General features: G+C 41.1%; 2 protein-coding genes across 2 annotated transcripts in view; both read right to left on the bottom strand.

Moving 5' to 3' along the window:
- LOC150079854 (WD repeat domain phosphoinositide-interacting protein 4-like) overlaps positions 1–11,015 on the bottom strand; it is a 59,894-nt gene extending 48,879 nt beyond the window's left edge. The window contains exon 1 of the mRNA XM_090382403.1: positions 10,943–11,015. Coding sequence (XP_090238529.1) covers positions 10,943–10,988 — 46 coding nt within the window. The 5' untranslated portion in view covers positions 10,989–11,015. The remainder of the gene's footprint in view (positions 1–10,942) is intronic.
- A 14,771-nt stretch (positions 11,016–25,786) lies between these two features.
- On the bottom strand, positions 25,787–26,741 carry LOC150079853 (uncharacterized). Its single transcript, XM_090383255.1, has 2 exons — positions 26,338–26,741; positions 25,787–25,973 (listed from the first exon to the last, which is right to left on the bottom strand). The coding sequence occupies exons 1-2, from the start codon at positions 26,739–26,741 to the stop codon at positions 25,787–25,789; spliced, it is 591 nt and encodes a 196-aa protein (XP_090239381.1).
- Between the last annotated feature and the right edge of the window lie 611 nt (positions 26,742–27,352).

Here is a 27,352-nt window from a genome sequence, read left to right as displayed (position 1 = left end):
GGGTGGGTCGGAAAACTGCTAGCTTGTGGAGATACATGGACTCATAGATTAACAGTAGCCGCTGGCAGAGGTGAAAGCGATTCTTGCACTGCTTCTATCGAAATACAATTGAGAAGCAGCCTGGAAAGCAAGGCAATGGGAATTTCCAGGACTGCTGGGAGTCATAATGGAACAAGTAAATACATGGGCTGTGTTAGGGTAAGACAGAGTAGAAACAGGTGCATGTATACTTGCAAGTACACCAATGCTAGGAGTATAGTTAATAAATTTGATGAGCTTGAAGTGCTAGTCAAGACATCAAAGGCAGATATTGTAGGGATATCAGACGTGGTGTGACACAGACATAAGCAGTGCAGAATTGGAATTTGGGGAGACCAATATGTGCAGAAAGAATAGACAGGGCAGGAAGGGAGGAGGGGTTATGCTGTTAGTTAAGAAATAAAATCTAAGGAAGTGCATCCAATTGATGTTGGTGGACAATGCAATGTTGAGTCTGTTTGGTGTGACATAAGCACCGGGAAAGTAAAAACGAGTGTGTTATAGGCTTAATGAATCTGATGAGTATAATGAGCAGTTGTACAGAGAAACAAGAGGTGGCCAATAAATGAGTGTCTTATAATGGGGGATTTCAATTTCCCAGATATTGACTGGGATTTGTGGGTTGGTCACTCGCACACTAGCAAAGCTTTTGTGGATTTATTGGATGATTGTTTTCTACAGCAGCATGTTTGGGAGGCAACTAAAGGGAGTAAACTCTTGATCTGATTATCAGTAGTGATTTTTCATGTATAAAGAATCTGCAGATAAAGGAACCACTAGGTGGCAGTGATCACAGTGTGCTGAAGTGGAATTTACTCAAGGAGGTAACTACCATCAGGGGTAAAGGGAAGGGTTTTTGCTTTCATAAAGTTGACTACAATAGTCTGAGACAGTATTTAAATTCTATATGGTGGGACCAACTGATGATGTTACCAACAGCAAATTCAAAATAGGAAGCATTCAAACAATTAACCTTGGAAGCTGCTGGGCTTTTCATACCAACTAAGAAATATTGTTCATGATTTAGGCCTAAATGGATGTGAGATGAACTAATTAGACATGTTGCAGAGAAGAAAAATGCATGGGAAACACAAATTAAGAGGTGACACGCAAGCCTAAGATAGATATAAGCTGGTCGGTAACCAAGTCACAAAGGAGGTTAGGCAGGCAAAGGCAGATTACGAGACGTCTTTGGCAAAGGATGCAAAGAGTTCTTTACTTATGTGAAGATTGGAAGGATGGGGATGAATTAGATTGATACACTTGATATCGATGGTTCAACTGTTGATGGTCCTGCTCAGATAGCTAACAAACTAAATGAATATTTTACATCTACATTCACATGAGGAGTTATTCAGGGAGGGGAATGTCAGAAGTGTATTAAACTCTGGCAGTAAACTAGTTGGTTGGTTGGATTGGATATTTTACTGGCGCATCAGCTTCTATGGCTATAATGCGCCAAACTTATGATTTATGGCTTATTCAATGATGTCTACAGTAAACTAGATAATCTTGTAATAACTGAGAGGAAAGTGGAGGAGAAATTGTTGAAGATAAACATAAGAAACACACCTGGGGTGGATGGAATCTATTCATTATATTAAAGGAGGCAGGAAAGGAAGTAAGCAAACCCTTAGCCATAATTATGAGACCTTCCTTGGACTCAGGGGAGGTACCCATGGATGGCAATGTGCAAATGTGACCCCAATCCACAAAGGAGGATCAAAGGGAGACACAGGTAATTACAGACCTGTTAGTTTAACTTCTGTTCCAGGGAAATTAATAGAGGCACTGGTTAAAGAAGCATTGCAGAATCATCAAGACAAGACTTAAGTTATAGATCGGACACTGCCATGTGTTTGTTAAGGAGATGTCTTGTCTGACCAATTTGATTGGATACTATGATGTAGTCACAAAGGAACTGGATGCAAAGAACAATTCTGATATCATATATTTGGATCTTAGAAAGGCTTATGATACTGTTGCACATGGAAAACTGCTGCACAAATAGGAGCAGTGTGGCATTGGAGGCAAATTACTGCTATGGATAAAGGGATGGTTGAGTGGGAGAAGACAGAGTGGTAATCAATGGACACTGCTCTTTTGTGGACTAATGTTATTGGAGTCCCCAGGGTTCAGTGCTGGGTCCATTGTTTTCTGTATTCATTAATGATATTTATAATGTTATATCAGGCTTAATGTCCAAGTTTGCAGACGATATGAAGGTCAGCAGGGTTGTTAATGACAGAACGCTGCTGCAATAGAATCTAGAAAAGTTGAGCAGATGGGCTGAAAGGTGGCAACTGAAGTTTAACATTGACAAATGAAAAGCACTGCATATGGGAAGCAGTAACCTCAGAGTAATGTATCAACTGTGTGGTACTACACTGACAGTGGTAGAGAGTGAAAAGGACCTGGGGGTAATTGTGCAGGCAGTTATGAAGTTTTCTGAGCAGTGCAGATGGACTGCAAGAGTACAAAAGGTCTGCAAAAGACAGTTGTAGAATATACATGGGAAGTTTACTTTTAGCCAGCGGGTGGTTGATTGCTGGAACAAATTTCCATCTGTCGTAGAAGTTGATAGCTTAAATAGATTCAAGGCAGAACTAGAAAATCATTTGGCATGAGTGGATGTGTGAAATGAGAAGGGTTTGTGTTTTTTTTTTTTCTTTCTCTGATGCTATATAAGCTTGCTTTTTTGCTAGCAAGATTTTTACACCAATATGTTAATAACATTTCTGAATTACAGTGTAGGCAGAGATTACTGGTTAAGTGGAATACATAAACCACGGATGTCAAACTCAAAAAGGATCTCACTTCAATCTTCCTGGAAGCTTACAAGCCACTCCACTAAACCTTCTTATGTATTTCCTGAAAATTACAATCAACAGAATTTCAAGTATAATATCAACAAACATCTTTTTTTCATCTTCTCAACCTCCAACCCATTCACGATAGTAAGTACTATAGGTTCTAATACCCCTCATGTTCGGGATTTCATAGGGGGAAAAAATGAATTTTTTTATTTTCACAGGCTGAGGTGAAAGTAATTCTTGCACTGCTTCTTTTGGAACATGCAGCAGCCCAGAAAGCAAGGTACTCTGAATTTCAAGGCCTACTTTGGGACATCTTGGAACAAGAAAATACATGGACTGTGTTAGGATAATTAACAGTAAGAACAGGTGCATGTATACTTGGAGCATAGTAAATAAATTTGAGAATCTGAAGTACTGATTAAATTATCAAATGCAAACATTATAGGGATATCAGAGACATGGTATCACTCAGCATAAGTGATGAAAAATTTGAATATGGGAATAAAATATGTACATTTGTCATTTCACTAAGCTTCCATCCCAAGTTGCCACTTGGGTTCTCACCCATATGCAACTTGGTTCTCATTCCTGTTTTCAACTCTACCAGTCTAGTAGGTTAATTGTCAAAAAACACACAGACTAACTGGTCAACACAAAAGACAAGGCAAAATAAATTAATTCCAGCCATTTGGCCTCGTGGTGGGGATGGTCCAATCACTCCACACAAGTTATCCCCACCACGAGGACATAGGTCACTACTACTAGCCGGGCATCACCGAATTTTTCCAGCAGCTCTACATTCTTCCTAAAATGAGGGCTTCCAGACCTATACAGTACTTGAGGGGTGGCCTGAGCATTGCCATATACAAGGGGATAATCACCTCCTTATTACAACTAGAAAAATTCCTGTATATCATTGACAAGAAACAATGAGCTAATCTAACAAAAGTGACTTTAACAAATTCTACAAAGTAACCAAATTTCTTTTTGTCAACAAAGTAGAGGCAGAAAGAGTGAGCGTCTCTTCCTCCAGTCTTGCTGTAATATCCACATAAAGCGGACAATCCAGCACTATGTGGAGGCTGGTATCCGGCTCTCTGCAAGCACATAACTCCATCGGAGACAACCCCAACTGAAACAACCTTGACTTCAGGCCATGCCCTGTGAGAATGGAACACACTGCCAACCTGAACAGGAGCAAGAACGTTGTCCTCGGTTTACAGTGTGAACAGAAGGCATAAAGGTGTAAAGATGCTGACCTTTCTCAGAACTGGTCCACTGCATTTGCCAGATGGCCTCCAATTCATCACTCATCTGCCTTCGTTCGAGTGTCAAATCAGGTGGTCAACCAGCCTGCCCCATGGGGCACAAACTAATGCCAAGATATGAATATGTACAGAAGGGACAGAACAGAAGGATGAAGTTTGTTCCAACAATCAACCACCACTAGCTAAAGGCAAATTTCTCCACATCTATTCTACAACTGTCTCTCCTCAATTTGAATTTAGGTCCCCTCAGGCAATTAATCTCGGCAAGGGGAGGAATCCCATCAGCACTGAGCATCTCAAACCATTCAATGCCTTATACACCTCAATCAGATCACCTTGCAGGTGCCTAGTCTCTAGACACTGCAATTTGTAAAACTTAGTAAGAGCAACCCTTTGTTCCATTCACTAATCTTGTTGTCCTTCTCTCTACTTCTTCCAGCAGCTCTACATTCTTCCTAAAATCAGGGCTTCCAGACCTATACAGTACTCGAGGGGTGGCCTGAGCATTGCCATATACAAGGGGATAATCACCTCCTTATTACAACTAGAAAAATTCCTGTATATCATTGACAAGAAACAATGAGCTAATCTTGCACTTTCTGCACTGCTCAGAAAACTTCATATCTGATTGCACAATTATCCCCATGTCCTTTTCATTCTCGACCGCCATCAATGTAGTACCACATAGTTGATACGTTACTCTGGGGTTACTGCTACCTATATGCTGTACTTTACATTTGCCAATGTTAAACTTCAGCTGCCACCTCTTAGCCCAACGTTTCTCGATCCTGTTACAGTATTGTATTGTCATTAACAACTCTGCCAACCTTTGTATCGTCTGCAAACTTAGACATTAAATCTGATATACCTTCATCAATATCATTAATAACTACAAAAACAACAATGGTCCCAACACTTAACCCTGGGGGAATCCACTAATAACATTAGTCCACGAAGAGCAGTGATCATTGATTACCACTCTGTCTTCTCCCACTCAACCATCCCTTTATCCATAGCAGCAATTTGCCCATAATGCTCCAATTTGTACAGTAGTCTTCCATGTGCAACATGTATCAAAAGCTTTCCTAACATCCAAGTATATATCAAAATTTATTTTTTCATCTATTTCCTTTGTGACCACATCATAGTATCCAATCAAATTGGTCAGACAAGACTTTCCCATGCTGTGTCCGAAATATAACTGATGTCTTGTCTAGATGAACCTGCAGTGCTTCTTTAACTAGTGCTGCTTTAATCAGTGTCTCCATTAATTTCCCCAGAACAGAAGTTAAACTAACAGGTCTGTAATAACTTGTATCACCTTTTGCTCCTCCTCTGTGAATTGGGGTCAAATCTGCAGATCTATAGTCAATGGGTACACCACCTGAGTGCAAGAAAGCTCTCATAATTATGGCTAAGGTTTTGCTTCCTTCCTTTGCTGCCTCCTTTAATATAACTGGATAGATCCCATCCACCCCAGGTGCCTTTCTTATGTTTATCTTCAACAATTTCTGATCCACTTTGCTCTCAGTTATATTACAATATCATTCAGCTCACTACCACAGTTTAATACACCACTGGCATTCCCCTCCCTGAACTTATGTGTAAATATAGGTGGTAGATGACTCTCATCAACCAGTGCAATACCACCCTTTGCTTATTGGAGGCTTGAAGTAGTGGAACCCATGTTTAGTCTCCAGAGCTAAGTTCCAGTCAACCCTTCCCCATCCCTTCCATCATACAGTATGACTGATGACTTTTGAGGTTATGATGGACATCATGGCAAGATCCAATCTTCCTTACACTGAGGGTACAACTCTAAACTGGTGTTCACAGACCGGCTGCTCGTAAATACACCGGACCGAACCTATCGGTAATTCTGTAGGAGCCTTCCGGATCAGCTAGCGTATAATCCTGCTACCTCTACTCTGCCAGACAGTGACTGGAGAGAGTCCGAGTAGGTTGTATGCAGGGGCATTGTCGAGGCCACATTATGTCAAGGATCTGGATATGTTCTTATCATATGTATACCATATCAAAAAATTTCATTACTTCATACAGCATGTCCCCCCCCCCCAACTTTTTCTCACTATTGAATACATCATGAGTAAGCTTATCTGAGAAAAATATCTAAACCTCCCAAACACTTCCTAGTTTATTCCACAAATATATGTAGTCTCAGTTCTAATCTCAACGATGTCCATTTCCACTTGCAGTCTGCCAAACCCCATGTACTTTTTCTGACAGAATCTCAGTTATTGGTTGATTCTCCGCTTTTCTCAAAACCTGCACTCCTGAACTTACATCTGTTCTTTGCTGTCTTTTTTCACTTTCTTATTCCAAAGGTGTTCTTCCTTCTGCTTGGGAATTGCTCATATCCAACCAGTTCCTAAAAAGGGTGACAAATCCCTCCCATCCATAATCGTCCTGTTGCAATTACTTCTACCCTTTCTAAAGTAATGGAGAAATCAATTAACTGCCAACTCTTGAATTACCTAGAAACCGTCTGTCTGATCAACGATCGCCAGTATGGATTCCATCAGTGTCGATCCACTGGTGATATTCTGGCTTACGTTACCCATTTATGGACAAATTCAATGGAAAAGTTCGGTGAAATAGGAGCAGTTGCTCTTGACATCTCAAAGGCTTTCGTTCATGTTTGGCATAAAGGTCTTCTAAACAAGCTTCTATCTTCTGGTTTGCCAACTTTTTTTTTTTGTAATTGGTTATCCAGTTTTCTCTCTGATTGGTCACTGAGGGTAATGGTAGATGGCTCTCTGTCTTCTAACTTCTCCACTAATGCTGGTGTCCCCCAAGGTTCAGTTCTTTCCCCCACTCTTTTCCTCTTGTATATTAATGACCTCCTTCCATTGACTGGAAATCCTATCCAGAGTTTTACCGATGATAGCACATTGCATTCCACTTTCCAGTTCAAAAACCCTTGCCCTGTTAATCAGTTTCAACTTCTCGAATATCTGCTACCAATTCCTTAAATGCCGGTCTGCAGGTAATTCTCCAATGGGACAAAGACAACTTAGTTGATTTCAATCCTTCTAAAACTCAGTCTTTTCTTATATCTCACAAAAATGATTCTTCTGCTCCTATGCTTATCTTTGATGACGCTCCAATTTCTAGGCAAGACCTTGAGGATTACCCTGATATTGAGATTAGAAGATTAATCTTCTAATCTAATCAACACTAACCTGAATATTTGTAATGTGCATAAAGCACATTACAAATATTGTTTCCTCTAAACCTAAAAAACTTGGTTTTCTCTTTTGCTCTCGGTGTTACTTTTCTTCCAAACAGCTGTTCACTCTGTACAAATATCAAATCTACCCTACCATGGAATATTGTTCCCACAACTGGGGTGGTGTCCCCAAAATCTCTCTCAGCCTTCTAGATTTCATTCAGAAGAAGGCAGTTTGGTTAATTAATGACTCATCTCTAACAGTCTCTCTCTCTACTCGCTGTCTCATAGTTGTACTGTTTCTGCTGCATGCCTTTTCTACAGATACTTCCATGGGCACTGTTCTTCTGAATTGGCTTCTATAATTCCCACTCTTCTTTCAAAACGTGCCAACACCAGCCAACATCAATTTACTGTCCAACTTCAAACTCACAGAACCAACTTTTCATCTTTCTTGTTTATTCATTCAGCTGCCATTTTCTGGAACAACCTTCCTTCGTGTTTCCTGAAAATTACAGTGTAAAAAAGAAAGTCCAATGTCAACAAATATCTTCTTCCATCTTCTCAACCTCCAACCCAAGCACAGTACTAAGTACTGTAGGTTCTAATACTTCTTGTGTTTGGGATTCTCATAAAAAAAAAAAAATGTAGGTGCAAAATACTCATTCAGTTTGTCAGCTACCTGAGCAGGATCATCAACAGTTGAACATCGATATCAAGTGGGCCAATCTGATTCTAGAGTTTACATAAGTAAAGAACTCTTTGCTGTTTTTCTTTGCATCCTTTGCCAAAGATTTCTTGTAATCTGCCTTTGCCTGCCTAACCGCCTTTGTGACTTGATTACGGACCAGTTTATATCTACCACAGGCTTCTGTGTCACCTGTTAATTTATATATATCCCATGCATTTTTCTTCTCTGCCACAAGTCTCATTCATTCATCTGACATCCGTTTAGGCCTAGACCTTGAACAATATTTCTTTGTTGGTATGAAAAAGCCTAATAGCTTCCAAGATTAATTCTTTGAATGCTTTCCATTTAGAATTTGCTGCTGGTAACACCGTCAGCTGGTACCTCTGTATAGAATTTAAAAACTGTCTCAAACCACCACATTCTTTACGAAAGCAAAAATCCTTCCCCCTTCCCTTTACCCCTGATGGTAGTTCCCTCTTTGAGTAAATCCCACATCAGCACGTTGGTGTGCTGATGTGGGATTTATTCAAAGATCACTGCCACCTAGTGGTTCCTTTATCTGCAGATTCTTAATGCATGAAGAATCACTACTGATCAGATCAAGAGTATTATTCCCTCTGGGTTACCTCCCAAACTTGCTATTGTAGAAAACAATCATCCAATAAATCCACAAAAGCCTTGCTAGTGTGCAAGTGACCAACCCACAAGTTCCAGTCAATATCTGGGAAATTAAAATTGGCCATTATAAGACAATCGGAATTACTGGCCCACTCTTTTCTCTCTATGAAGGGAGGCTGTTCCAGAAAACAGAAGTTGAAGGAATGAATGAGAAAGAAGAAAAATTGGTTCTGTGAGTTTGAATTTGGATAGTAAATGAATGTTGACTGGTTGTTGAAACACAGGTTTGGACAAGCTCAAAAGAGAGAGGAAGATTTACAGAAGCCCAGAAAAAGTGTCCATGGACATATTGGTCGTAAAAGCATGCAACAGAACATCTATGAGACAGATGATGGATAGACTTTATAAGAGATGAGTTATTAATCTAATTGCCTCTTCTGAATTGAGCCTAGAAGACTAAGAGAGGTTATGGGGCACTGCTCCAGATGTGGGAACAATATTCCATGATAGGCCAGATTTGAGATTTGTACAGAGTGAATAGCTTTATAGAAGAAAGTAATGCCAGGAGCAAAAGATAAATTTTTTAGATGCTGAGGAAGCAATACTTGCCTCCTCATGTGCTTATGCCAAGAAATATTAGAAGTCAAGTCAGAGTAATCCCTAATAGAGATATACAATCTTGTCTAAAAATCTGAGTGTCATCAAAGATAAGCATAGAAAAATCCTTTTTGTGAGATATAAGTCAAGGCTGAGTTTTAGAAGGGCTGAAATTAACTAAGTTATCTTTGCCCCATTGGAGAATTACCTGGAGATTGGCATCTAAGAATTGGTTAGCGGATATGAGAAGTTGAAGGTGTTTGTGCTGAGCATGGATTCTCAAACTGGAAGGCGAATTGAAATGTTCTTGTTTATACTCTGATACAACCACCAGGTCAGAGGAGTTTATAATAAATCAATCAATACAAATCTTAACTGTATTTAGCAGTGATGGGCTTGAACCCCGGTCCACTCAAAGAGCGTGTGCTACTGCACTTACTCTTGACCACTCGGCTATGTTAGAACTAAATGCGTTAGCACCAGCAAAACTACATATAGGATTTCTGGTCAATAGATTAAGGTCATTAATATACAAGATGGAAAAAATAAGAGAAAGAACTGAACCTTAGGGAACACCAGCATTAGTGGAGAAGTTAGAAGATAGAGATCCACCAACCATCACCCACAGTGAGCAGTAAGAGAGAAAACTGTATATTCAATTACAAAAAAAAAAAAAAAAGCTGGCAATCCTTAATATGGAACCATATTTAGAAGAGCTTTATGCCAAACATGATTGAGAGCATTAGAAATGTCAAATGCAACTACTATAAAAACTGCTTGAAATAAATCAGCAAAAGCAGAAAATGAAAAGAATTCCATATCAGCTAAGGTTAGTGCCAAACTGGTCATCAATGACTGCATTCAAAAGCACAGCCACCACTGAACAAAGGGGGTAAGGTGTCATATAATGATGGCAGAAGTTTTCAGCAAAGGAACCTAATTTCACTAGCCTGAATGATCTTTGTTCACTGCAGGTGAAAGTAATGCTATCATAAAACTACACTGCTCCCAAAGCATTTCAGTAATAGTATGAAAAGACTACATTGGCAAAAAGTATCCTGCATTTCTAAATTGACGCAAGTGGCTGTTTCCTGTATCTGTTACAGGAAAACAGCCACTTGCAATGGAGAAGGGGATATTTCAACAAGATTTCAAGAAAATATAATTAATCTCAATTTAACAGCGAAAAGAAGGCCAAGTTAATTCATAAAAATTTTGCAATTGTGATTATTTTTAAGGGTGGCTTTAAAAATGCTTTAAATAAGTAATCTAACCAAACCTGGTCATTAATATCTTAACTTAGAAATTGCTAATTTCTAAGTTATGCAAATAAAATAAAGTTTAATAGTATATTAACATATTATTGATCTTCCCCACCCCAACCCCTTCACCAAGGCGGGAAAGAAGCCATTTATCTTGCAACCTCAACATCCATCAGTAAACAATACATTGAGTTATAAACAAAAGGATGTGCGCATCTAGCTGAACCAACTTGAACCAAAGAATATGTTCAGCTGAAACGGGCAGAAAGATAATTCTTATTAAAAAAAAAAAAAATTCGAAAATGTTTCTAATGTAGAACATACACTTCGTTTTTTTGGTAATGACAGCCTGGGTTGAATAACATCAAGAGCAAATAATTTCGCAACTTTCTACTCTTAAAAATTATTTTGTAATCTGACTCTACAAAAAGAGTAAATATGAAAATCGTAATTTTCAATACCATGATCTTGATTGAATCGTAAATTCTGTATTCCACTTTTCATCATGCTTCTTTGATTTAAAATTATATTAATTAAAATGTATACTGCACTAAACTTTGCACATTCGCACCAACCATTGAACGATCAACCTTGAAGTCTAACAAACGAGAGCACGTTACAATCTGAAACGCAATTTTAAAAATAGATGGCGCTATAATGCCAAAGAACGTTAGGCCATCAATAATATTCGCAATAAAACTGAGAACACTATGACCCAAATTAGTGTACTGTACATGTATTTGCATTTTTAAAACATATTTTCAAAACATCGAAGTTTGAATATTAGGCATTAAAAACAAATATGCAAACTTCGGTTTGTTTTGAAGATGACTATGACTCAATGATGCAAATGCACTAATTTGTATCGTTGTTTGAATTTTCATAGCTTGAGGATTGGAGCCCTTAATTTGTTTGTTTTTTTTTATTACTGGGATTATATAATCACAAATTGGAGTAGGTTATTTATAAATGGTACTAAGACAACCAAAATAATAAGACGCACCAGGGTTCTTGTACAATTCGTACGCTGTACTTTCGTTCTATTTACAGAGAGGTGAGACTTTTGTTTTGCTGAAAACCGAGGGTGCAGACCTTGTTGCTTGGGGTTATGTTCAACTTAGAAACAAGTAACATTATCAAAGGTTCTGTCGCCACACATTTAAAAATGTGAGACGCGACCAGGGCAGTTGTTTCAAGCCAGCTTACTGGCTTATCTTCAGCTGGTGGATGGGCTGTGTTATTTTTTTTATGAAGATCCAACACGAAAAATCACCACAATGCCTGCCTGAGGAAATATTTATAGTAACTGTCCTAATAAAAACAATTCCTCTGATTGTGCTAGAGTACTAACTTTCCGTGTGAATGATAAATGCCGACCTATCAGAAGTTTCTTCAACAAGCTAAAGCAAAACAGAATCGTGGATAGACACCCAAATAATAAAAAATATTATTATATTGCCAATATAGTGACATTATTGAATCCTACCTCGAGGATTTGGGTCGAAAGTTGAAGACTTCATCTTAGAAAGATAATTAAAGTGGCCAAACATATCAGGCCACTTCCCAACTTTTAGTACCATAAATTTTGATTCATATATTTATGTCACATTTGGTACGACTTTTATTACAAACAGGATACACACTGGACGGTCACTGACTAATGGCCTAACAGTGACCACAATTGTTTTCACTTCAACTTAAATGAATCCAATAACAGCTGTTCTCGGGAATTACATATAATACCAAAATTTCACATAAAATCTACCAAATGGGAATTATTTGAAGAACGTATCAACAATATTTTCAATTCTTCCAAACAACGAGAGTTATAATCTCTTTCAGCTAGCGATTGAGTTTACTTTATACAAACAAACATTGTCCATGCTTGTCTGGTTGCTATGAGGAGGGAGCGTCCCTTTAAAAATCAGTCTCCTGATGATTTTTCAGTTAGCTGTCCTGAGTGCACAAGTCCTTCAGGTATGAATTTCAGCGAAAGAGGAGCTCCTGACCAGCTTTTGAAGTAAATCACCTTAAACAAAAATATATTGTTCTCAGGAAAAAAGTACACTGACCTCATTTAATTTCACAAGAGGCATTCATGGCAGGCTTGTTCAAACCACACAAAATACTGAACCTGGAGGTTGGTTTATAAGATCATAAGAAATATACAAACCACAAGAAATCTACTACACTGCACAACAGGGTGTCTGCGCGGTTAGCACAGTGGTATCGTCACCACCCTCCCCACACCTGGTGCAAAAGGCCCAGATTCGCATCCGATCGATGACGCAAGGAACTTTAGTGGGCTCTTTTCACTCCTTGGCTAAGTTAGTCGGTCTCAGGGGTTGATAGCAAGGTTCCCTCCCACAAACTAGGAATTTTTTTTCTAGCAAACAGGAAAATCGACCACATGCAATTTACAGACAAAATAAATATATGGATAGATGTAATTATTTACGGGGGGGGGTCCTAATATAACAATTTGTACAACAGTGTAGGTCTGCTGACACCGTTACCTGGGAGACTACTATAAATATCATACTTAACAGCATAATACCAAGCGAAGAATAGCGAAGTCTCCCTTGCCCTCTCATTTTCCCTTTCTCACTGCAATATCAGAGAACAGTATGCCCAATATACTACCTTTTATATTGAATCAAGCTTCACAGATGAAGAAATTGCAAGTGCTGTCCAGAAATCAAAACCTGAAAAGAACTGGGCTGAACCTCATTGAGGTTGAGATAGCTCCTAAATTATGGGGCATCAAGCCAGATATCATTCTGTTAAGGCACATTCCACTAATGGAAGACCCCTTTGGTTCACTACATGAATGGACACAAATCACAGGATACCTACCTAGTAAAGGGCTGGCCCACCTTTCGCCCGGATAAGGGCAGTCTCAGAGGGAGGCATTGAGTCCTCTAGTTCACGAAAGCGTTCCACAAATATTTCCATCCATGCTTCCTGCACCGCGGCCCATAATTCTATCGCATTCCTTGGTGAAGGATCCAAAGCTAGAGCGGACCTTTCCACAGCATCCCAAAGATGCTCCACAGGGTTCATGTCCGGTGAACAGGGAGACCATTCCATGGTGGTAAAACTACGGAATGCTCTTCGAACCATGTTCTAGTCACCATGGCTCTGGAAGAATCTATTGCCCTGTGGTGCACGATGAACATGAAGGGATGCAGTTGGTCTGCAGGGATGGACATATAACCTGGACCGTTTAGAGATGCGTCTAGCGGTACCAGAGGTTCAACGTCTACCAGTTGAATACGCCCCTGACCATTACCGACCGTCCACCTGCCTGAATAGTTCCTTGTTGACATGACGTATGCATAGCATTGTACGCACCCTCCCACCTCCTTGAAAAATAACTGGAAACGGGATTCATCGGACCAGGAGACCGTTTCCAATTATCCAAGGTCCAGTGCGGATGTTCTTTCACCCAGTTGAGGCATAGAGTCCTGTGTCATGGTGTTAGCAATGGAACTCTGGTGTGTTGGCGGCTTCCATAACTTATTGCGGCGAACGATCGCCTGATGATCTTGGTGGAGATGTTTCTGGCACCTCCCTCGTTGAAGTCGGTGGGGATTTGTGCCACTGTGGCTCTCCGGTTGGCTGAAACAATGCGAGACAGATATCTACGGCCATGTTCTTTAATTCACCACCTTTCTCCACCCATAGCGCTGTCCACGATAAGATGTTATTCAGGAAATTGCGTATTCCCGATACACTCTTGATACTGTCGAATGGAGACAGTGCAATTTCTGTACCACCTCCGCGATATAGTGACCATGCGTCGGGTGCCTACTATCATCCCTCTTTTAATGTCTGTTAACTCACGACGTTTATCCATACCGACATCGAATTACCGTCCACGTGAATGCAGTGATATAATGTACCTATATACCTGCCAAGCGGTGGGTTCGTCCACTAGCGAGAGGGGTGAGTAAAATCTCACAATTTACAAGAACCACGTGTACCTTTCTTACCTTCAGTGTTGAATAAAATCTCTGAACACCTGAACGAGCGCCGTTTCATAAAAGCGTGCACTTACCATGTCCTTATAGTTTTAATCACGGCCAGAAGATGCCATGCTACATGTTATTATTCTTATTATTATTCAGTTTATTTTTAAGCTTGATTTCACCGCCTTAGAGCTTATTGGCTAGAAGGGTGTACATAGAATTATAAGTGAAAAATACATACATATGTACATACATTAAAAGGACATAATGTTTAGATAATGTTTGACAACCTGAAGTTGGGAAAGCATACACCATTGAGCCAAAACATTATGACCACCTACCTAATATGATGTTGGTCCTCCACATGCAGCCAAAACAGCTCATACCCGGCGAGGAATGGACGCTAATGATTTCTGAATGCGTCTTATGTTATCGGGTACCAACCGTAACCAGCAGATCCTTTAACTCCTGTAAGATCCGTGGTTGACACGCCGCAGATGGGAGTTGCTGTTCCAACACAAACCACAGATGCTCGATGGGATTGATGTCTTTCTGGGGGAATTTGGAGGCGAGGGATGTCTTCCTCATGTCCTGCGAACTAGTCTCGAACAATCCGGGCGGTGTGGCATGGCACATTATCCTGCTGTAAGACGGCACTGCAAGAGGGGAAGACCGTTGCCATGAAAGGGTGTACCTGATTAGCAATGATGTTTAGGTAGTTTGCAGACGTCAGAGTGCCCGGCACATGGATGACTGGACATCATCCATCATCCATGTGCAGAACACCGCCGCCACCGGCTTGCTTTCGTCCCACGGTGCAGTCAGGCGTCATCATTTCCCGAGTTAAACGACGCACATGTACCCGGCCGGCCACATGGTCCAACAAGAAACGTGATTCATCAGACCAGACGACCTTCTTCCAATCACTCATGGTCCAGTTTCGATGCTCGCGAGCCCATTGTCCTCAGCCTACTAAGACGTGCTTGTCTTCCTGGAAACCTTTATAACACCATAAGAAGCTACCCAACAGCCAGAGAAATAATTGTCAATGCACCATACTGCAGAGTCAAACGCCAGGTTTACAGTGGTTGTCCCCAGGGCTCGGTGCTGGGGACGCTCCTTTGCAATGTTGTACTTGATGACTTCCTCAACACTAACCTGAATGAAGTTATCTCCTAGACCTATGCAGATGATCTGATCCTAGCAGTGTCTGCAGACTGCAGAGCGCAGCTAGAAAATTCTGCCAATCAGGCTCTCTTAATATTACAAAACTGGGCAAGGGATCATAATCTTCAAATCTCTTTAATGAAGACTAATTCCATCTTACTGAAAGGGTTCCTAAGAAGTCGTCCACAAATCAAGATAAACGAGACCACAATATGTTTCACTACTGAACTGAAATATCTAGGAATAAACCTGGACTCAGGACTTGCATTCCTTCCACATTCGAAACACCTGCAGACAAAGTTAAGGAACTATACTGCCTTGGTCGCCAGAGTTAGGCGTCGGGATTGGGGCCTCAACCACCGCACTCTCTCGCTGTTCTACAAAGCAGTATTTCTACCGGCGATTACATACGCTGCAGAGATATAGTATCCGAGAGCAAAAGTAGCAGTAAACAGAAAGAAGCTGGAAACTATTCAAAGATTTATGATCCTCACCATTACCAGGGCCTGCCGTACTGTCAGCATCCATGCCCTTCAGGTGCTGGCAGGCGCCCTTCCTTTGGACCTGGAGGTGATACGTTGCGGGCTCCTCTACCAACTATCAAAAGGCACATTGGTGACGTTCATGGACCACACCATGGGGGAAACCCCTGGTGCCGTTTGACCCCAAACACACACACACACACTTTACACCATTGATCCCACTAATAACTTGATTGCTGAAAAGAAGCGCCTTAGCCTCCGTTTACAGCAGATATGGCAAGATAGATGGGCTAACTCTACTAAAGGAGATATCGCTAAGAAATTTATTCCACCTATCAACAAGGTATATCCCAAGTCTCCTTCATGGTTCTCTCTCAGCCTGTACACAACTTTCATGCTAACAGGTCACGGATCAATCAAAGTCAAACTGTCAAGTCTTGGAATTATTGATGATCCCCTCTGCCATTGTGGAGAGCTGGAGAGTTGGTCTCACCTAATATATGACTGCCCTTTGTATGAGGACCTTCGCTGCATTCTGATTACCAGAATTAACTTCAATTCAAAACTCCAGGAGCATTACTTGTTGGACAGCGACAGAGAGTACAAGGCCTTTTCGCAATACTGCCAGGAGCTCTTCACAAGAAGAAGATCCTTAAGGCTGGAACGAACGTACACCTGATTAACTCGTCTTGCCCAAATTCAAGCTGGACTGTCAACGAACTACCATAGTTAATGGGATGGGACCTCTGTTCCATGAACGACAACACTGTTTTGGACCTTCCTGATTTAGACTCTTTACAAACTGTGATATTATGCAGCTCTGCTGAATCAATTTCAAGCTGGACTATCAATGACTACCATCGTTATTGGGATGGGACCTCTGTTCCACGAATGACAACACAGTTTTGGACCTTCCTGATTTAGACTCTTTATAAATTGTGATATTATGCAGCTCTGCTGACCCAGTGACCAAATGGACAGAAGCCCTGAAACCGTCCCGAAGTCAGACTGCAGTGAACATACATCTCTAATTTTGACTTAACAAAAGGGACAAATCTGCAGTGAGACCCGTACTAGTGACACAGTCTGGCGATAACCACACACTTGACGACCAGACCTGAAAGTTCTGAACTCGTAGTGACAAGTATACATCGGGCGGGTTACATTACGTACAGTCCCAAGTGTGACCGGCTTGCCAGACTCTGAAAAAGAAGACAAAATGGGACGAGACCTTCGTCCCAGCTGTAAAGCTCCAATGCACAGCTCAGCTGTTGCCATTAAGCTTTCTTTGCCGCGCTCCCCTGCGTGGTTCTTTTTCTCCAACACCCAGGCAGGGGAGGTTACCCCTTGTTGCCTTCCTCCTCACCATCCCTCTTTTCCCTCTGGTGGGGGATTGGCCTGCTCCACTGATTTGGGGGTCATCTTCTCTATGGACCCCTTATCTCTGTCTTTTCCCTCCAGCCTTCAGTCTCTCCCCCTTCTCTAACTTATAACCAGCGTCTGAACAATCTCTAAATTGCCTGAGCCCTACACCCAAAAACTTAATAACAACATCAGTTGCATAAACAGTAATCCTTTTGGCTGACCCCTATCAGTAGAGTTCTTTTTTTTTTTTTAGGTCCTAGCCACTGAAATCTCAGGAAATTAGGTGGCAGGACCTGCCAGAGTAAATAACTATAATAGTGGTGTACCTGGTCTGCCTCCACGGGACAGAGTGTGGCCAACGTTGGAACCCATTAGGGGCCCAATGGCTAAATGACCAGAGGAACAACGGTACACAACACTACACATATACAAAACCCATACACTTTTAAACCTCTGGCATTGACAGTGTTCTGTTCCACACCCACAATGTATACTATGTGGAGATGGGGGAAACCTCTGGTGCCGTTTGACACTAAACACACTCTACACTCTGCCCATTGTACGTGCTGTGGCCACTGAACCGTGGTCAGCATGGGCACTCTGAGCAGCCTGCGGCTATGCAGCCCCATTTTCAGCAGGGTTCGATGTATTGTGTGTTCACGGTGACCAAGGCTGACCGTGAGCATCCCACCAGCCGTGCCGTTTCGGATATGCTCTGAGTCGGTCTCAGGCATAGATAGCAAGGTTTTACCCCAGAAACTGGGGTTTTTCCTCCAGCAACAGACAAATCGACCATAGAACACACGCAATTAACAGACATAAGACACAGCACGGCAGATGAATTTAATTATTCGGGTGGCCTATATATAATAGTTTTTTTTTTTTTTTTAATATGCTCTGACCCAGTCATCTGGCCATTTTATGCGCCCGTTAGACGGAGTTACTTGCTCGTGTTTGTCGTGATTCACTGGCGGTCGATGCTTCGATGCAAGTCTTTCAGGATATTCTTCCTATAATTCTTGTCATCCAGTAGTTTTTTGGAGTTAATTTTTAGTTTGTTGAAATATTCCATAATGTTTGTTGGAATGATATCTCTAAGGCGAACAAAGTTGATAAGAGTCGACTTATACCGTTCTTTATTTCGCTCTCTTGTATAGGTACTTGAGGCTAAGATTATTTCTTGCACTTTGGGAGAATCAATCTTATTAGTTAACAGTTTGGCAAGAGTGATGAGGTTCTTTTTCAGAATTTTGATTTTCCCTGGTGTCATGTTCATGTTCGCATGTAGAATAGACCTAGAGATGGTGAACGGGTTCCCATGGATCCTGTTCAACCACCTCACAACTCAATATTCAAAATTTAGGAATTTTTTTACAATACTTGATGGGGCTGAGAACCATAACAATATATTTGCATGTTAGGGACTTATTTTGGCTACCAACAAGCTCCTGCCGGATCACCAAGAAGGCTGCATATGTTTTCCTTTTTGTGTATATGAAATGGTCCTGGAAAGTAAGGTTTTCGTCCAAGGTGAGACCAAGATCCATTTGAGATGAAACTTTTGTGGCCTTATTGCCATTTATTAGAGCTTGGATATCATTTTTGTTCCGCTTCTTGGTGATAAATATTTGGGAGGACTTTTTCTGATAATGTTGGAGTTCTGCCATATCTAAGTAGCCAACAAGTTGATTTATTTGTTCAGCAGTGTTTTGATTTATTTCCTGAACGCTTTTAAAGTCATCGGTGATGAACAACTTCAAGTCATCAGCATAACAGCTGAAGTTTGTAAATCTCGCTAGAAATGGTTGTAAGATAAGTGTAATATATCGGCTATGGGATATATCAGTATCCTTTCGTTGAGGGGGATGCGAAGGGTGAAGATTAGTGAGGCAGTTGCCTTGTAGTAGTTCTTTAATAAATGAGACAGTGTTTGAATTGATACATTGTCGAGAACTGATTTTATATCAAAGAAGATGATGTCTATTTGGGATTTGTTACTGATGGCATGTTGAATCCGAAACAACGTGTCAAGCAGGTTTGTTATTGTAGATCGGTGGTGCAGCGAGGTGTGTAGATGTGATGGTCTGCCACCGAGGCAGTGTTCAATTATTGCAGGGGGGTAACAGCTTTACAAAGATTTTCAAAAGGGATCATCCGATGAATATAGGACGAAAATCAGTCGTTAACTTTGGATGTTTCTTTTTTGGAACCGGTTTGGCATAGTAGGTCCTCCAAACAGATGGGACAGTCCCAGTGTTGAGGATATTTTAATAGCAAATAGGGAGAAGCCGTCCGCCCAACAGTAGCTTTATTTGGTAAGGTGTTGCTCCATTAATTATCTGTTCCCTAGTAATGGTGATTTCTTTCATGGCTTGTGGGAGACAACGGTCCACAACAGCCAGGATTCCGGTAGTTGCTAATTGTCGTTGTTCTGTGGCTGTTAAGCCCATTTTGTAAAGAGAGCTTTGTCTATATCAAACTTGTGGTCTCATCGTACAAGAATTTTTCTGGACTGTTTTATGCCGGAAAGGATAAGATTGTTGTGGGCTGATTTCTTTAACCTGAGGAAGTGAGCACCATCACTTTCGTATGTTTCCTGGTTGGTTAAGGTTCTTGATTTCAACCACCTTCTGTATGACTTTTGCTTTCTTGTGAATGCCACTTTTATGTCTTTGTTGTACAAGGTTTTGGTATGAACAGGTATTGTGAGTTCGTTTGATGCTCCAGCTGTAGCAATAAATTTGAGCTGTTGTGAGAGTTCAATAGTTGCTTCTTCTGTAGTTAAACTTTTTAAGCTGGGCTAATCATAAGTAGTCAGGTGAGACATAAGAACCTGCGGTTTGAGAAATCTTAGGGAGTAGCTTAGTTTATGTTGGAATGCGACTGCGTGGAAGCTTATGGAGGTGTTTGTCCCCTTTGAGACAGTGATGGCACATGTCAGGGGTAGGTGATCTGACATAAAGGAAAACTGAGAAGGCTGCATTTCTACAACTGGTAAGCTGTGGAAGATGAGGTCGAGAGCTTGACCATCTCTTGTAGGTAAGTGTAAGTGTAAGTGTAAGTGTGTGTTGTTGTCTTACGGCACCAGGGGTTTCCCCCATCTCCGCGTTGCTTTCATTGTGGTGAACCAGTTCACTGGGAAATGCCAGAGATTTAAAAGTGTGTGGGAATTGTTCATGTGTTGTGTTCTGTACCGTTGTTCATCTGGTCATTTAGCCGTTGGACCCCTATTGAGGCCCAACGTTGTCCCACTTACGCCCCGTGGAGGCAGACCAGGAACCCAGTAGCTGTAGATTCACTCTGGCAGGTCCTGCCGCTTAATTTCCTGGGATTTCGGCGGCTAGGACCTTAAAAAAAAAAATAAATAAATAAAATAAAAAAAAAAAATAAAAATAAATAAATAAAAAAAAAAAATAATAAAAATAAATATATAAGTAAATAAAAAATCTGCGCTGGGGTAATGTCGCTTTGGTTTGCTAGGCCGAGTTTTGGGCGTAAGGTAATTTTATCATATTTAGTTTTTGACGTGTGGGGCTTTCGCTATGATGAAGGTAGAGAGGGGAGGGAGACCGAAGATTGGGGGGAAAAGACAGAAATATGGGGCCAATAGAGTAGATAGCCCCAGTTTTCAGTGGGGCATGCCCATGCCCCACCAGAGTAGAAGTTTGGGGGTGGAGGAGAAGGAACAAAAAATGTCCCCTCCCCCCAAGGAAGTGGGAATAATAGGTGAAGAGGGCGAGGGTGTCCTCTTCAGATCGCCATCAAGCTGTTTGCAACTGTGCTGCGTTTAGTCTGTTCTCTACTGTCTGTGCTGCATTCCCCCGTCCTTGCTTTTCTCTTCCGTGTGATCAGCACTCTTCTTTTCCAAGTACTGGTCCTCTGCAAGGTTTCAGTTTTTTTGTCACATTTGGCGCCGATTTTTGTCAATCTCTGTGTACGTTGCTGTAGATAGCTATTAGTGTTTTTCTCCTGGTGAATAAGTCTTGCGCATACTGGGAGAGTGCCCTATATTCATCCTCAGTGTCCAGGAAGTGGTGCTCCAGTCCTTTTGGGAAGTATCTTAACCTTGTTATTAGTAGCCCTCTGAGGTCTTCATAGTGTTGACAATCATAGACTATGTGGCTCCAGCTTTCACTTTCTCCACATATGCAGTTGGGGTCCTCAACAAGTCGGAAGCCAAACAGCTTCTCCTTGTAGGGTCCGTGTCCGGTTAATAGTGTTGTCATATGGTACCCTGGGAAGTACCACGGTGGCTGCTTTGGGTATATTTTCTGGAGGTCTGGTAGAAATCTTTTTGTTACTTCGCCTTTTGTAGTCTCTGTCCATCTTCTCTGCCAAAGATCTAGGAGGTGGGTCTGTAGCCTATTTTTTTCGTGTTTTAGATTGCCCGCCGGGTCAGTCGTGTATCCTTGGTGGGTAGCGGCCACTCCCCTGGCCAGCAAAAACAGTAGCCCGGCCTGAACTGCCTCCAGGTCCAGAGGGAGCGCTCCAGCAAGTACCTGCAATGCTGGGGTACTTACCGTGCTGCAGGCGCGCGTTGTTGATAGTAGTATGGTCCTTTGGGTCATTTCTAGTGTTCTTTTTGTTGACTACCAGTGTCGTTTTTGGATACCAAACCGCTGCTGCATAGGTGATTGCAGGCAGGAAGGTTGTTTTATAGTAAAGCATCAGTGCTTTTTTCTTGAGTCCCCAATCTTTCCTTGTGATTCTGGTTACCAGTCCAGAGTATCCTCTGATTTTTCTTCTGATGTATTTCAGATGCGGCTGGAACGTCATGTTTTTATCTAGGATAACGCCCAGATACTTCAGTTGGCTCACAAATTTGATTGTTACATTGTTGATTTTAATTTGCGGGGGTCGTCGTAGTTGCAGAGTCCCCTTTAGCAGGATCGATGAGGTCTTGTCTGACGATATTTTCAGCTGGTTCTTTGATGCCCATTGCTGCAGCCGCTGCAGTGCCTGATTTGCCAGCGTCTCCAATTGGGCCCTGGAGTCCGCCTCTACCGTCAATGTCAAGTCGTCCGCGAAGGCGTGTACTGCCACAGAACCCAGGTCCGTAGTCAGGAATTCATCGAGGACCATTGTCCACAGAAGCGGCCCAAGCACCGATCCCTGCGGACATCCTCTGTGCACCTCTCTTGTTATTTTTTGATAGTGTACATTGATTTCCACTCTTCTTTGTGTTAAATAGCTTTCGATTACTTTGTAGAGGTTAAGAGGCACCTCAGCCTCCCTCAACCTTGCCAGGACGCTTGGCCACCAAAGTGAATCAAACGCCCCAGCAAAGTCAACAGAGATGAGCAGCAGATACTTTCGTCTACAATCCTGGAAAATCCTTAGCAAGTTTCCCAGTGCGTCCACGGTTGAGGATCCTGGTCTGAAGCCATACTGATTTCTGGCATGTAGGCCTGCCGCTTCATAGTGTTTTATAACTCTCACATGGAGTAATCTTTCAAACAATTTGCTTGCCACTGGGAGCAGTGCGATGGGTCGATATGAATCCGGAAATTCTGGATTTTTGGTAGGATTTTTCAGTATTAGTTTTAAATTTGCTGTTTTCCATGCAGTTGGGAAATGTCCTGTTTCCAAGCATCTATTGTATAGTGTTAGGAGTAGGTGCGGATTGTATTCCACGGTTTTCTTCAGTATTTCAGGCTCAATAAGATCGAGGCCCGGGCATTTTCTATTTCTGACCCTACTAGCGGCCACGCGGAGTTCATCCAGGGTGAAGGGAGGCTCAATCGCCTGGTTTCTGTAGTTATCGTTTCTGTAGCATGTCTGTTTCTGACCTGGCATAGTTAACATATTTGGTTTTTGATATATTCTGTCGAGTATGTTATTCATCGACTGCTCCCAGGTTGTGGTGAGATCTCCCTGCCGAGTCCTAGTGGTAGAAATCACCTCCCCCCTAGGCAGTCTATTGGTTGTTACTTTGTAGACAATGCCCCAGGGGTCATTGTTCCCTGCTGTGGAGACCAAGGACTCCCAAGAGCGTCTTTTACTTGTCTTTATGGCGGTGGCGTATCAAGTCTTAAGTTCTGCAGAGTTTAATGTTAATGATAAGTTGTGCTGACGCATGCGTTGGAAGTGGCATGTTGAAATCGCCACCAAGAATGGTAGGGAGTTCTGGGTTCAGATTAGTCACCAGCCAAGATTGAAACTCAAGCCTAGATGCATTTGTGTGGTCAGGTAGGAGGTAAACTAGGCCAATCTGAATGGCAAAATCCTGGTGCTTCAAGGTGGTACACAAGGCCTCAAAATTCTCAGTTTTGCTCGAAGTAGATTTTGTAAATTTCAGTGGTTTACATAACCACTCCTGCACCCGTTTTGTTGGCTCTGCAATTGCTAAGGGCATTATAGGGCACAGTGTGGAGAAAGAGATCAAGGTTTGTATCATCTGGCAGCCAGGATTCAGTTACACAGATAAACTCGAATTCTCTTAGGAAGAGCATGCTCTGCAGCATGCGTAATTTATTAGACAAGCTTCTGATGAGCTGAAGGAAGTGAAGAGGCGACTACTCTTGGGGGCTGTACTTATTGAATTCGTTAGTTGCTATTCATCTGGTTGGTATTGTGGGATTCTGGTAGGTTCCTTTTGATACCTGTCTTTGATGGTTTGACCAGTGTTCCATGAGGCCACGACTTCCGATCAAGTACTGGGCATGACAATTCATGCGAGCACGTGATTATAAAAGATGCATAAGGAGGATGCTTAGTTTTAATCGCTCTTATCTCAATTGCCAATTTATGCTCATTTGCAAAGAGGCTCTTTATACTTCATACTTGCCTTAGTTGCTGGACTAAGCCTTGATACAAACACCTTGTCTTTTGTATGCACTGCTTTAATTTGATAGGTCTCCTCTAGTCGCTGCATTTGTAATCTTATGGGGACTGTATTGTCTGTCGGATCTTCCTGGTGTCCTAGTCCTCGAGTGGCTGGATGGGCAGTAGTATATAACCCCAATCCTATGTTATCCTTGGGTTTCGTTACCAGAATTTGTGCATATGCAGGCCTTTGGATCTGAGAATGATTTCTTGGATCAGGTTGCGACCAGGTCCTGCAGGGTATGGATGGTTCTTCTTATCATTCATTATTTTTCTTTTCATATCACTCTGCAATTTAGATGTCTGTGTATTCCGTTCTGTCCACACCATGTCCTCGTCCTTGTAATGTGGACATGGTGTGGACATTATTATTCTCCTTCATTATTCTCCTCTTGGATCTCCCGTAGGGCCCTGCACATCGGAGAGAGCTCTGTTAAGTGGTATTCATATTTGTTCATGTCAGGTTCCGAGCTGCAGCATTGGTTTTTCCTTGTTTCCTTGTGTTCCGGGTTTTCTACATCAATTTTTACAATGAAGTCTGAATTTTTCTCAACGTTTTGGGTTCCGCTTTCAAGTCTCCGATGTTCACAGCTATCTGGACATGCGTCACACCCGAGGATTTCCGCTATCGTTTCACTTATGGTGTTATTTCGTTCTTGGAGTATCCCTGAGCAGGTACGCTAAGAAAAACTCATTGGCTCGCGATCGCTGCGGGCGTCATCGCCCGACTCGCTTCGCTGTCACTGGACTCTTCTTTAGATGTCTTATTTCCCTGTTCATTCCCATCATTTTCTCTCTCTCTCTCTCTCTCTCTCTCTCTCTCTCTCTCTCTCTCTCTCTCTCTCTCTCTCTCTCTCTCTCTCTCTCTCGGATTTACACGATAAACACAGAAATGTTATTTCTACACTGGTTCAGTCGAGATATATTTTCATTTCATTGTTTTCATAAATGATCTTCTGTCTTTCATCTGTACCTCCAATATTTCTGAACGGATTGCCTGCTAATCCCCCGAAGTGCAAAGTAATTTCTTTCTCATCCTGCAGATCTCCACAACTATTAAATACGGAGTACACTATTAACTCTGTGATCATTGAAAGGTGTGACTTGGGGATTCTCTTCTCCAGCAGTGCTAAATTTGATGCCCATGTCCTTAAAATCACCAGCAAAGCATTCAAAACACTGGTATTTATCAAACGGAATACCTACAAGTTCAAAAACTGCGGATATGCTGTCATCCTTTATAAAACTAGTTCTCCCAGTCCTTGAATCTGGAATCAACTTCAATTAAACTTAAACTTATAATTGTAAACTGGAATCAGTTTACAATTATAAGTTTAAGGATATCTGGCCGCCCCTATCAATGCGGATCGCGAGTAGATTCATAACTTAACCTAACCCATGGGAGCCTTCTAGTATGTTTTTATGACAGTTCTATATAGTTGACAGGGGTAAAAAAAATCCATAAAAATATTTGATATATTTATTTTAATTTTATTCAAATCAAAAATGTACAAGATATATAAAACAGAAGTAACAAAATGTACATATAAAGTGAGAACTGCACTCTTGCTTTCTTATTTGCCAATTCATCAATAACATCTGATAATTCTAAACTTTCGCACAATTCTTTTTCTATAGCTAACAGTCCTAGATCATTAAACCTTTCTTGAGTCATTGACGTTCTTAAATATGTTTTTATAAGTTTAAGTTTCGAAAAACTCTTTTCACTTGATGCTAAACTAACTGGTAATGTCAGAAAAATTCTCAAAGCTATAAACAGATTAGGAAATGATGACATCAAGTTATTTTTTGTAATATATGTCAAGGTTTTTTAATGGGTCTGCAATTCTACTGCTTAAAATTCTATATGTTATCAGCTCATTGAAGAGCTGAAGACCATCAATATCGTAAATACTTGTGCTTCCTTTATTAATTTGAACGGAAACATCTAAATCAAAACAAGATTTTTTAATTTCCTCTTCAGTCATTTCTCCAAATTCACAAAGAAATTTAAATACATTATTCCATTCATTTAGATTTTCACACCTTTCCTGAATGGAATTTAAGGCTGTATCAATAATTGTTAGATAAAATTGTATTCTAAACATTTCTTTTGAATTTACGATTTGTTCATCGGGACTTTCATAATCAAAATGGCGAACTTTAGTTCTACTTCTTATAACTTGAAATTCTGCCACTACATTTACTTCTGCAGCTAAAACTTTTGCATCCCTAATATATTCATTAAATGCCTCATTAGATCTGGCTGCACTTAGAAATTTAACAAGCTCATTCAAAACATTAACCTTTATGTTGGATTGAAGGCACTGCAACATTTTACTTACAACATCAATTTTTGACAGACTATCGTTCTGTATAACGACTGAGCAAATGAACTTGAAAGACGCAACCTGATCTAACAAACATTGAGCTGTATGTTTTGTTTTCATGTCTCTAGAATTATCATCTATTATGTCATTTAAACTTTTCAAGACTTCATTTAATTGCAATCTGAGAGGTCGCACTGCTTTTATTCTACTCTCCCATCTTGTACCATTTACAGATTTCAGTGTTAATCTAGTGATATTACGACTTAGTATATCCCATCTGTAACGGGATGCAGAAAAAACGTGTACAATTCTTGAACAATGTTAAAAGAATTAACTGTTTCAAATGTTACTTTGGCAGCATCATTTACAACTAAATTCAATGAATGAGATGCACAAGGTACAAAAAAGACTCTAGGATTTATATTCCTAGTTTTTTTCTGCAAGCCACTATGTTTAACCACGCATATTTTCATCGTTATCATATCCTTGTCCAAGCATATCGTGAATATCTAATTCATAATCTGTTAAGAGTTCACTTAAAAGATAATTACACAAACCTTCCCCTGTAGTGTCTGATGCTGAATATCCATGGATAACCGTTTCATCACCCGAGGTGGGATTCGAACGCGCGACCTTTGGGTTGCTAGATAGGCATTTTAACCACCCGGCTAGATCGGTCGGCTTTATGCCACTTGCTAAAACAGATATGATTTCATTTTGAAAAGCATGGC

Source organism: Mastigoproctus giganteus, chromosome 10, assembly GCF_048544385.1.
Source record: "Mastigoproctus giganteus isolate SK-2022 chromosome 10, ASM4854438v1, whole genome shotgun sequence".
Lineage (NCBI taxonomy): Eukaryota > Metazoa > Arthropoda > Arachnida > Uropygi > Thelyphonidae > Mastigoproctus > Mastigoproctus giganteus.
Note: the sequence above shows the minus strand (reverse complement) of the source record. Positions and strands in the feature narration are given on the sequence as shown.

Excerpts from the sequence above, each read along its gene's own strand:
- LOC150079853 (XM_090383255.1), bottom strand. The coding sequence starts at position 26,741 with ATGAAAACAAAACATACAGCTCAATGTTTGTTAGATCAGGTTGCGTCT. Across the intron at positions 25,974-26,337 it reads TTAAATTCCATTCAGGAAAG|AACGTCAATGACTCAAGAAA; the intron begins GTGTGAAAATCT and ends AACATATTTAAG.